A 12,795-nucleotide genomic window follows, 5' to 3' on the forward strand; every position below is an offset into this window, starting at 1 on the left:
TTTTAAAGGACACAAGGCTCTGTGTGTATGTGTGTGCTTGCGCTCGCAATTAACAATATCTCTGTCATATATGCAATCAACAAATTTGCGTTTTCTTTCCCACATTTTCTTCTTAGCTCAGTTTTCTGTTTGCCATCTGTTATGGTCTAGCACTCCAAAGCTTTGACAAGAGCATAAACACCCTGCAACCTGGATAGGCATTTCTCCCAACCTTATGAATCAGGCAACAGCCACTTGCTGCAGTAAGTGACAAGATTCTCCAAGAGGGGAGACGAGAAGACTGGCCCATGGGTCCTCTCATTCGCAGTCCAATCTGTGGGGCCAGCACACACACAGGCCCATCTAGAGGCTGCCCTTCTTTCTGCCTAAGGGCATGTAGCAGAGAAAAGCCCAGTGGTTCTATTCAACTGGGGCAGAGATTCCTGCACCAGGTTAATTGCTGGGAAAGGGGAAGCTGCCTTTGTTGCCAAACTCAGAAAAGAAGAAGAGGAGGAGGGGTAAGGTGGAGTGGAGGACAGAGAGAGAAAAAAGGGGGGGGAGGGTGGAAATTGAGAGCTCTAAGGAGAGAAAGTCCTGTCTGGTGGGGAAAGAGCAGGGTTTCCAGCTTTTCCATTGGTCATCAGAGCTGTAATTTGATGTGCAAGGGACTCATCTTCATGATGTGAAAAGGTTAACCTGCTAATTTCTATGCCTCCCCCCATGAGTTGACAGCTACTGGAAGAAAGAGAAATGAGGGAGGAGGCTTGCCAAAAGACCTGTAGAACAAGAGAAGGGGGTTCAGAAAGACCCATTGAAACAGGGAAAAAATGTAGAGAGATTCAGAAGAACCTGTGAAAAGAGAGGCAAAAGGAAAACCAGAGAAGTTACTGTAGGTTTGAGGGCAGTCCCAGAATGCTAGTGGGACAGAAAATGATTTCTGCAGTGGATTGGTTGATAGGAAAGGCAAGGAAAATGAAAGGGGAAAAGCACACTAACTCATGGGACAAGAGGGGTAAAGGGCATGTGCAATGAAGAGACAAAGCAGAGTTGATAGAGAAGCACAGCTTGCTGGATGTGAGAATAAGGCAAGCCATCCCAAGCCTACCATCCCGCAGGCACTTCCAGCAACCCACAAACAGAGGGGGTCCTCCTCCTTCTGCTCTCTAGCAATGAGTACTTGGAGGTATGTTGCCTCTGAACATGGAGCTGCAATGACCAAGAGCTGTAGAGAGGGTAGTATTCATCTAAGCTTTACTCAGAGTAGACGCACTGAAATTAAGGAACACGACTATGGTAAATTTGATCCATTAATTTCAACAGGTCAATACTGAGAAAACTTTAGTTGAACAGCATCCAGAGAATTCAACTCCAAGACTTTGCTGAATCCACTTTCCAAGCCAGGAAAAACCAGTGTTTACCACAGCATCCCGTCTCAGGAATTCCACAAGTGAATTGCATTGTGTAAAGACATACCATCATCTGCTAATCCTTTCATTGGTGGGCCCCAAGTTCTAATAAGAAAGGGAGAAAAACTCCTCTCTGTTCCATGTTCTGCACATGATGCATAATTCAATGAACTTCTATTAAGCTCTTTCTTTTCTAATCTAAAAACCATTAAAGGCTTTAATTGCACCTCATACAGAAGGTGCTGTAACCTCCTGATCACTCAGGTTGCCCTTTTCCTGCTCTACTGCATTCTTTTGAGAAGGGACAACCAGAAAGGTGCACAACTGCAACAGTGCCAGAGATGAACATAAAGCAATTTAGCTCCTTGGACACCTCCTTTCCAGGCCCCAGCTTGGAATTTGCCTTTACCACCCACCCCAGCTACATACAGAACTGGATTTTGCACTGAACTTTACATCATTCCAGTCCCAATATTTCCTTAGAAAGGCAGTTTAAAACCCCACTTTAAGACCCTATCAGGGTCTTATATGAACATTAAGGATTATTTCCCCTCAATACACAGAAATTCAGGTTGACTTACACTAAATGGCACCTCTGCTTAGCTGGCAGGCACTCTCTTTGGAGTTGTTTGTAATTTGTGCAAGTCTTTACTATCCTGAAGCAGTTTGGAGTCATCTGCCAAACTGGTCATCTCACCACTCACTCCAGCCTCCAGTTCATTTGTGAATCAGTGACATATAGCCTGGTTCCAAACCAGGTCCTCAGGTGACCCCACTCCCTCCTTGCCTTTATTGAAGAAACTGTCCATTTATTCCTACTGGTATACTGACTCCTTCCTGCTCTCTAAGCAGTTACTGATAGCAAAGCAAGGCCTATTCTCTTATTCCAGGACTGAAGCCTTTGGGGATGGAGTCTGCCAAAAGCCACTTGGAGGTCCAAACATAAAAAGTTTACTGGGATCTCTCTGTGTACCAACCCTCTCAAAGAACTCCAGAAAGGTTGGCAAGGCAAGATTCCCCTTGGCAAAATCCCCCATAACTCTTCCTCCGAAAGGCTTGTATTTTCTGTTCCAGGCTTCCTTAAATTGGTGCCCTCCGGATGTTTCTGACTACAACTCACATCAGCCCCATCTAGCATGTTTAGTGGTCAGGGATGATGCAAGCAGTTGTTCAAAAAGATCTGGGGGGGTACCACGTTGAGGGAGGGGCTGTTTTATATGCTTAATTATTCAAGTTTTAATTGTGCTTTCCACCAACTTATACAATGAGCTAAGGAGCCTGTAATTTCTGGCATCCTCCATAATATATATTTAAAATAAATAAATTAGATTTATTTTGGCTACCCTCTAATAGCCTCTGGTATATTGGATGATTTGACAAACCCTTACATATTTCTGCTAGAAGATCAACAATTTGAAGGGAGGGCTAATAAAGATGGGAGCTGAAAGGCCTACAGTGATGGAGAGAAGAGAAAAGGCCACCAGGGGTGCTAAAAGAAACAGGAAGTTAACTCAGAAGGCCTATGACACAAAGGTTTTTTCTGTGGTTAACACGGTGCTGCAACTTCAGTTAATACAGAAGTGTCTCTCTCAGAGTGAATGGAGTTGGGCATCCCACAGCTATCAGCAAGGAAATTCGTGCCCTGGAACCCAGGACTGTGACCCCTCACCCAGCCCCTACACATACCTGAAATTTGTCCTCAGCTGCAGCCAGTTTCATGAGGTCAAGCATTTGGTTCTCCAGCTCCTCCACTGTCTGAATCAAGATGGTGTTCTGGTCACTCAGATCTATGATGTAGGCCTGCAGAAGCCTCACCTCCATCTGCATATGGAGAAGAGAGAAAAGGTAGAGCCTCAGACACCCTACTCAGTGTTGAGAATTAGGAAGCAAGGACAGCAGACTGGGCCTACCCCAGAGGGCATTTTCTGAGAAAGTGGTTTGGCTCAGAAACCAGCTGGCAACAATGACAGACCCCGCCATGAGGACCCAGAACGTGGAGTTGAGTATGTTCCTAGTCCACCTGGAAGGGCGGGGGAGAAACCAAACTTCAGAAAAGGGCCTTCCTATCCAGGTCTTGTTTGCAGGAAGCAGCTGGAGCTACTTTTTGCAGGAAACAGTTGGATCTGGCCTTTTACATACCAGAATCAGTAACCTAAGGAAGCCACTGTCTTCAGGCAACCTATGCAGAACTTTGCAGCCAGAACATCTCTTTCAACTCAAGTGTGTCTTTCTTTTCTGAGAGAAGGGTATGTGGGAATGGCAGCAGGTAGGCGGGAGGAAGAGGCAATAAATGGAGAGAGGGCTCTGGCTGCTCTTTCCAGAACCTCTCATCTTAAACCATCAGGGGTGTCACCTCACAGAGCCATAGTCTTTGTCAGTACAGGGACTTAATCACAACATTGAGCTTCTGGGCCACAGAAAGGCCAGAAATGACCTAGCACCAAGCTACAAATGTCCCTAACTCATGTCTCCATTCCCAGGATGTGCCTCTTAGCCCTTGAAAGAGGCAGTTGCCCTGGTGAACTCCCTGCTGGAGAACAGCAGAAGGGACCAAATCCATGTTGCCATGAGACAAAGTCAGGGACAGCTCACCTGGTGGGTTTGCAAGTTCACTTGTGCCACCATTTGCCAAGATAGGCAGCCACCTCTCCCTTCTAGCTGCTGGGAGCAGGAAAAGAAGGGCAGCAAAACTGTGCTTCCCAGTGACAAAGGCAGCTACCAAAGATGAAAGAATTCACCCAGAAGTCTTCACTAGTAAAGTTTTGGCACATGGAAACCTGTTCCTAATCAACCAAGCTACTCCTTTGGGGTCAAATAAAGTGATTAGCTTATTAAGTAGCAAGCTTTTAATAAGCAAACGTGACTGAAAATCCGCCTCCACATCCTGATAATTTCAGTGTTTCTAATTCATTATTAGAGCCTAGATTCATTAACTATTCAGTTTATAGATATTAATGCTTAAGATGCATGCATCACCTGCCAAAACCTGAAGAGAAATTGTTTCAATTAGCCTTCATGGATCGTGAATCCTACCATCTGGGTATTTTTAGACAGAAGTGACAAACACATTCCTAAGCCGTGCTAATGTACAGATAGGATATGTGTAGAAGGTCACTTGAGTAAAGCTATAGTGCGTGAGCAAGGAAAGTTATACCTTCAAAAAAGTGAGGAATACTGATGCAGTTGATGCTATACCAGTTCAGGTGCATAAGCAAACTTGTGATTTGGAAGGCAGGCTAAAGTACAATGGAAGGCAGCTAGGGTTTGCCAGACTCAATAGTGGACAGGACTTCTGTGCCTTTAATTGCCCTGCTCTCTTTTGAGTCTGGAAACCTTAAAGAGAAACCAGCAGACCCTTTGTTTAATTTCCAAGCAAAGGGTCTGCTGGTTTCTCTTTAAGGTTTCCAGGCTCAAAAGAGAGCAGGGCAATTAAAGGCACAGAAGTCCTTCCACTATTGAGTCTGGCAACCCTAATTAGGCAGCCTCCACATGTTCATTTCTTGTCTAGCCACAACTCTCCCTCACTGCCTTCACCTTTCCTGCCAGCCAAATATTTGTGGTGTTAACAGCCATAGCTACTTGTCTCATCACAGGCAGAAACGGCAGGAAGAAGATGTGACTCCATTTTGTAGAGCCCCCTTGACAGTTGCCCACCTCCCCAAGGGTACTCCTTCATGTCTCCTACTGATAAATATAAATACATAATTGACACCCCACACATTCAGCATCAATGTATGTTCCCATAAGAGTAGCCCTGCTGGATCAGGGCAAAGGCCCATCTGGTCTGGCATCCTGTTCTCACAGGGCCCAACCAGATGGCCCAATGGGAACTCCAAAAGAGGACCTCTGCCCACTCGTGATTCCCAGCATACTGCCTCTGGCACTGAAGGTAACTAATACACAGCCATCATGGCTAGTAGGATAAGTACTGTACTGGATAAGTCCTCCAGGAGGTTGTCTAATTCAAGTTGGTGGCAATCATCATCACTACATCCTGTATCAAGGGATTCCATCATTTAACTATGTGCTATGTGAAAAAGTAGTTTATTTTGTCTGTCCTGAATTTCCCAACATTCAGCTTCACTGAATAGCCTTTGCTGAAAGTAAAATCCATCTTTTTCACTTTCCAATATACCTCCTTCATATATTCCCTTAACTCAAGCTTTTTTTCCAAACTAAAAAGGCTCCAACATTGCCACCTTTTTATCCAAACCTTCAATCAGTGCTACTGACTGCCCATGACAGAAACACATTATTACATGTGTGTTTTTTAATCTCCAAGGGAGTGCTAAAGCACCTGAGCACCATGAGCTGGCATTGGGGAGAATCTGGCCTATGGGGAAATCTATGCAAAGCCTCTGCCACAGGTTAGGCATGACTGAAGAATCCTGAACTTTGCCACATCTTTCAACAGTTCCAAACTCTGAGAGGAAGATGCAGCTCCTCACTTGTATCCTATGGAGGCATTAGCAGTTCCTTATTCTTGCCTGCCAGTCCTATTGGAATGAAGCAGGTCCTTTGTTGTTATTTGAACTTTGTGGGAGAAAAATCACTCGGTCATTAGACATCTCCAACTATGGTCAAAACACAGCAGGCCAGAAGTAGCAACAGATTTATTATTACCGCAGTACAGGAAAAACATTTTTTGTCTGTTACATGATCCAGTTAATTACCCATGCAAAGCAAAGCTACTCTTGGCTTCAGCAGAAACTCCACATATGCCCCCAGGGATGTTAAAAGGAGGTGTGTTTAGGGGGTGGGGAGGAAAACCTCAGGCTCAGAGGACTAAGACTCACAAGAGTCCCTTGAGTATTGCAAACTTTGGAGCTAACTTCCATGGCTTCAGGTTCCCTATGACAATAATCATGTAAAAATCTCTGGAAAGAGATGCAAAGCGTCCCCAGATGCTTTGGATGTGGGAGGGTGGGAAGAGAAAGGCCTCCCCGTCTCCCATACAGAATCCAGAGCTGCAGAGTTACCAGGGCAGACTGTTAAAGGAAACTGTCTGGGAACAGGAGCGCCAGAATGGCAGTAAGCACACCAGAGGGAATGGAGAGGACTGTTCTTCTTGGACTTGTGCTGCTTGCTTCCCCAAAAGAATTGAGGGAGGGAGAGATCCTTCTGGCATGCAAATGACAGCCATGAACAAGCTGGATATGGAACCCAGAACTCCAAGAAACTGAAGGGGAATCCCTAGGAATTCCCAGGCATTAGTACTCATATGTATGTCATAAACAACAGGGATGCTTCCAACTCTATAATTTATGATGTGACATAGTAGACTTGGACTGGACAGACCCAAAGTCAAATCCTGGCTCATCCACTGCCTAACCTGCAGCACAAAGTTGTTATAAGAGGGGGAACCATTTAAGAAACCTGAAGCTGGGATATAAATATTAAAAATAATTAACTAATTACAGTGCAAATGTGAAACCCAGCTTAGACTGTCATCAGCACAGACAAGTCCAAGCCAGGCTACTGGGCGGTCAACAAAGGGTGGGGCAAAAGACTTTGTACTCTGCAGATCTGAGCATCCACCCCTGCACTCCACCCCACAAACTAAAATGGTACAGCCATGATTCTACATAAAGACACTCCAATTGCTCCACTTTCTCCAGAAGAGAAAGAGGGGGCGGGGCAGAAAGGGCTCCATGCAGAGGATGATGAGGACAGGGCAAAGAGGGAGGGACTCCTTGGTAGTGACACCACCGTCCTATAAGGCAGCTCACTCTACACCAACTTCAATGTCATTTTGGCACCAGATGGAGATCTTCTGTAGATCTTTTAACAAATCATTGTGGCTTTTTTACATTGCTTTTATCAGATGCCCTTTGATTTCATGGTTTTGGTGTTTATGTATTTTTTTCTTTTTATTTGAAAAATATCCTGGAAATATTATACTGAAGGGCAGCCCATACCTTCTAAAAATGAAACAAATAAATAAACCCACAAATGAGAGGGGGAGTGCATTAGGGAGGGATCTGTGGCAGCCAACCCAGAAGGAAGCTGAACTGGAAAATCTGCAGGGCCCCCTCTCCCCAGCACCCATCAGTGACCAAAACCAGACTGAAAGGGATGCAGATAGTTTCAGTGTTTTGCATACTGGGGGCTGAGCTAGAGTCCACAGACCACCAGCTTCTGAAATATACTTGTATATTCCGGCGTATAAGATGACTGGGCGTATAAGATGACCCCCAACTTTTCCAGTTAAAATATAGAGTTTGGGATATACTTGCCATATAAGAAATACGACCCGGTGTATAAGACGACCCCCGACTTTTGAGAAGATTTTCCTGGGTTAAAAAGTAGACTTATAGGCAGGAATATACAGTACTTGTGAACCAAGATATTGGCACCACATGGAAGAGAGATAAAACTAAGTAGTATGCTGGATCCTGTTAGCCCAGCCACTGGATGAGCTGCTGCAAAATTCTAAATACAGAGACAGATTAATCTATAAACAGGAGAACAGCACAGATTTCACCAAGGAAGCCAAAGATGAATTCAGTGAGGAGGAGAAAAGGACATGAGAGGAAGAGTCTGTGTGTTGTGAGCAAGGGAGTAGGGAGGGAGAGGGAACAGAGGCTGATGTGCTGCTGAGAAAGAGGGCCAAAAAAGAAGAGGGTCAGAGGGAGACACCAGAACCATCAGCATTAAAGAGTAGCAACATCCAGAGCCAGAACTCCCAAGACCTCCTCTCTGAAGAACCAAAAGCAGCATTGCCCACCAAACATCTGCAGCTTGTTAGAACTATGAGGGACTGTGACAGCCACTTGCCAAGAGCGTCAGAAGAGTACGGCTTATTGCAGTTTCTCTAACTAGGGCACAGAGATCTTGCTGACAGCCTTTGGAGCTATGGGCAGTTGTGCAAGCAGAATGTGGGACAACACACTAATGCTATTCTAGCCTTCCTTTTCAGAAACCAGAGGTTTCACTCTGCGTGTGTAAAAGAGACAACAACTTCTTGGCAACGGAAGTAATGTGCTGGCAGTACAGAGCTCTATGCCTGGCTAACACACCTCCAGCTTGATCGTCAGTCCAACTGCAGCTGAGTCTCTGAGCCTGACTGATCTCATTAATCCAAGTAATCTTCTACGGAAAGATCAAATCAGCCTGGAATGCCCATCAGTGGCCAAACAATGGAGCTCTTCAGAAATTTCAAAGCCACAGGAGCATAAGAAGAACCCTTCTGGATTTAAGAAAAAAGGCCCTGCACCTTGAATTGAGCTCAGTAATTAACTGAGAGCTAGTGGGACTGTCTTAACGTATGTATTGGGGGGGGGGGTAGAAAGAGAGAGAGGGGGGAGGGGGGAGTTGTCACCCAGCCCAGGTCAGCAGTTGTATTCTGAAGCAGCCACAGTTTCCAAATTGTTTCCAAAGGCAGCCTCAACAATAACACATTACACTAATACTGTACTGTTTTGAGATTTCCAGAGCCTGGATGACTGTAGCCAGGAGGGAATGGTGCAAAAGGGCTGTAGGAGGCCACAAACCAAAGATGGTGAAAAGTGCCACTCAGAGCTACTGAGAATAGCTGTGCTTCCTGAGTCAAAGCTGGATATGCAAGTTCTAACTGCACTCCTGATATTTAGCAGGCACATAGATCAGGCCAGAACAGGCTGAACATCACTTCCTTGGCCAGGCAAACCACTCACAAACAGTACCTCCATCTTGTTGGGGATGTATTATTGGGTTTTTTATTGTTTGTTTTCGTGTGGTTATAGTAAATGTTTGATAGAAAGGCAGGGTATACACCAGGGGTCTCCAGACTACGGCCAGTGGGCCGGATGCGGCCCAATTGGCCTCCCAAACCGGCCCGCAAAAGGTCTGGGGATCGGCATGGCCATTCTGCATTTAATTTTTTTTTCCAGCGAGAGCCATTTCCCCCCCCTGCGTCGCCATTTCCTTCCTCTCCCTCACCGTGGCGACGCCTCCTCCCTCCCTCCTCCTTGTACAGTCGTACCTCGGTTTACGACCCGCTCGGGTTGCGAACAGTTCGGGTTACGAACTCCGCAAACCCGGAAGTGTTTTCGGCGCGCACGCGTCCCGCGCATGCACAGAAGCGGCTTTGCGCATGCGCAGAAATGACGCTCGGTTTGCGACCTTTTCGGGTTACGAACCGCGATCCGGAACGGATCGTGTTCGTAACCCGAGGTACTACTGTACTAGCAAAGGCCAGTAGCAGCCAATCACAAAGTGTTTCAGGCCCCAGCCAATGGGCGGTCAGCAGCTGCACGTGCATGCGTGACCACAGGAGGAAGGGGGCTGTGCTAAGCATTCTGGATCTCTATTTTCCTTGTCTACTGCCCTCTCTGGTCATGTTTTAGTACTGTGTCCAAAGCCTGCAAAACAAGTTTGAAAATAAATTGACAGAACAAAAGTTTATCTATACAGTGGCACCTCGGTTTATGAACTTAATCCGTTCCGGAAGTCCATTCTTAAACTGAAGCCGTTCTTAAACCGAGGCGCACTTTCCCTAATGAGGCCTCTTGTCACCGGTGCCCTTCCATTGTTCGGATTCCGTTCTTAGACTAAGGTAAAGTTTGCAAACTGGGAAACTACTTGTAAACCGAATAGTTCGTAAACAGGGCTGTTCTTAAACTGAGGTACCGCTGTATAGACTAACTTTGCAGAATTAGAAGTATTAGTTGGAAGTAGTATTATATCCTTAGGATTAGAAATGGGGGGGGGGCAGTACATTGACACCACAGATAAGAATCCTACAATGTGTGGACTATCATCAACAGGCTATTTAACAAAATCCTCTATAAATTTTCAAATTTAAAAAAGAAAAGAAAGAAATGTTCACACAAAGCTGCCAGAATGTCTTTATGTTCTCCATAACAGCAACAGTAAAACAGCAATAGCAAACCCTCCCAAGGAATCTCTTTTCCCAACCACGTATTCACACAGAGAAACACTTGCCAAGGCAGGAGCAGCCAGTTTAGAGAAAGGTGGGGTGGTGAAAGAGGAAATCTTTCAGCACTTTCCTAACAGAGATCCCAAAACTAGCTAAGAAAAAAAATTGACTTCTGTGGAGCTTTGAAGGAAATAATCAAAGCTGCCTCAGTAGCAGCATCTTTGTGCACACACTTTTTACTTGCAACAATTCCCACAAAGAAAGACCAACTGTGGGGAATCTCTGGCCCTCCCGGTGGTGGGGCACTCATTAGGCGCAGCAGTTCTCGTTTTGCCTCCTAGGCCTTTTCCGCCCCAAGTCATACTTATCCACTTATGACATGAGGTGTGGAACTATTGGGAAACTTAAAGTCCACTCCTAATTGTTTCTTGGCAAGTGGGGCTTGTCACTGCGCTTTTAAAATTTGGTTGTAAATACAAACACCGCTGACAGGGCATTTCACAAATGGGGAACCACCACTGAAAAGGCTCTGTCATGGTTAAACCCCTAACAGACAAACTAAACAATAAGACCAGACAAAAAAAGGAGGCTTTGCAAGGCCAGGTGGTTAGGTGGCAAGGACAGGCTTAGAGTTCCACTCCCTCCAGCATAAGGGAATTTCCCTTTAAAAAAAAAGGCCGGCCTCTGTTCTTAATGTGATGCGGTTTTCCCCCTGTAAGGCCTAAACACAACAGCTGCAAAGCATTCCAAAGGATGAGGCCCTCAAACCAACACAGCACTCCTAAGTGCACCTGCATAGAGGACAACATAATGAAAAAAGGAGCTGCTGGCATCTGGCTGGGGGCAGGGGATCAACAGGAAACAAAGGGATGATAAAAGACATTCTGTGCGCTAGCTCACTCCAGAACTCAGAAGCTTCAGATGAATGAACCAATGCCAGTTCAGAGCAGAAGCCCAGATTTCTCAGGGCTTGTGTTGTGTTCACCAAGTTCTAGGTTCCTGCGGCTGTTACTCAGCTGGATCCAGGCTGTCCCTGCCATGACACAAGTCCCCACCGTTCGGTCACTCAACAGGTTGCTTGTTAGGCCGGATCAGTTATACACTGCAGGCAGGTCAATTGCCACAGGCGCTCTCTCTCGCTCTCTCTCGCTCTCTCTCCCCCCCCTCCCCCCCTCTGGAGTACGTTCCTTCACATACACTATGAGCTGGGGTCTCAACAGGCATCTATACAAAATCCTTGGATTGACACAGCACAGCTAGGATAGTTATTGCAATGACTCAGTTGCAAAGGGGTTTGACAAACACATTTGAGAGGCTAACAGGAATCAAGACCCCTTCAACAGGTAAAGCTTTTACCTGCAAAGACAAACAAGGATCAAACTACATGTGACATCTACAATTAAACAGCAGGAGGATGTGATGGAGAGGTGCTTGAGTCCATGCACCTTAGCAAATGCACTCTAACTGACCTAATCAGTTTCCAGGACCAAAGGTGAAAAGAGGGCTGGTGGAGTAACTGCCCAAAAGTAAATAAATAAAAATAAGTAGGTGCTTTTTCTTTTTTCTTTTAAGTAGCAAATTTTTATTTTGTAGGGTATGTGCCTAAGGAGTTTCCCCCTCTGCCTCTGCAATAATTGAGCCCAACAGCCCTTCTTCTTTCCAATCACAAAGAGCAGCTTTGCACCCCGGCTACACCAAGGAGCACTTCAGAGCAACCTCACACCAAAACGGCTGATTTCTCAGGGATGCTGCAAAGGTATTCAATAAAAAGCTTTTAAATGCATATTTTTAAACTTGCAACAGGAAAGCTTTCCTGTGTCAAGACAGTAATTCTTATAACAGCATTGATCAAAATGTCATTCTTTTATGAGTGTACAATACCTTTTAATGGCATACAACCAGCCATTAGGGTTATACCCCTCCATGCAGCAGAGGCATCTTCCTGGAAAAAGGAAGCCCCTGGCCAAGGCACAGGCAAGCCAAGCACAGCCCTTTTTCATCACTGCAGCAGCTCCCCAAATGATCTTCCAGAAGCCACAATATTCAAGGCGCATGTGTACCAGGGGCTGGCTTTTGCTCCCCATTCTCAGGAACACACCCTCCTCTAAAGTGGCAATGTTTTGGCTCTCCCTGGGGGTAGTTCCACTTTCATGCTGCCTCCCTCCCTATCTTTCATCTTTCAACCACTACCCCCTCTACATTTTCTCATCCGATCTGGCAGAGGATGAAATGCCTCCTGTTTTGTTCTAGGCTTTTAGTTTCCAAAGATAGAAACTAAGTGTCTAATGAACTGCTTCTATTCCACAGCTCATTTGAAGCCCTCCAGTGCTCTGGCTCTTCAGAGATTTTTTTTAAGAACGGTATTGGAGATTGCATTTACTCTGCTTGAATGAAGGGTGAGTAGGAACCCTGGACAAGAGCGCACCAGCACTCTAATTCTCTCATCCAGCTAAAAATACCAGCTGGGGAGGGAGCGGGCAGACTCCCCATCTCCAAGACCTTTCACGTATGCTATTTGTAGAATTCAATACAGGCTGATGGCTGTCATGC

The 12,795-nt window shown here is 45.7% G+C and overlaps 1 protein-coding gene across 4 annotated transcripts in view; it reads right to left on the bottom strand.

Moving 5' to 3' along the window:
- Positions 1-12,795, bottom strand: part of PMFBP1 (polyamine modulated factor 1 binding protein 1) — an 82,987-nt gene that overhangs the window by 66,969 nt on the left and 3,223 nt on the right. For all 4 annotated transcript variants that reach the window (XM_088671987.1, XM_088671986.1, XM_035118016.3 and 1 more), the window contains one exon: positions 3,072-3,206. In XM_088671987.1, the coding sequence (XP_088528113.1) occupies positions 3,072-3,206 (135 nt within the window). The remainder of the gene's footprint in view (positions 1-3,071; positions 3,207-12,795) is intronic.

The sequence above is a fragment of the Zootoca vivipara genome, chromosome 6, assembly GCF_965207765.1.
Source record: "Zootoca vivipara chromosome 6, rZooViv2.hap1.1, whole genome shotgun sequence".
Lineage (NCBI taxonomy): Eukaryota > Metazoa > Chordata > Lepidosauria > Squamata > Lacertidae > Zootoca > Zootoca vivipara.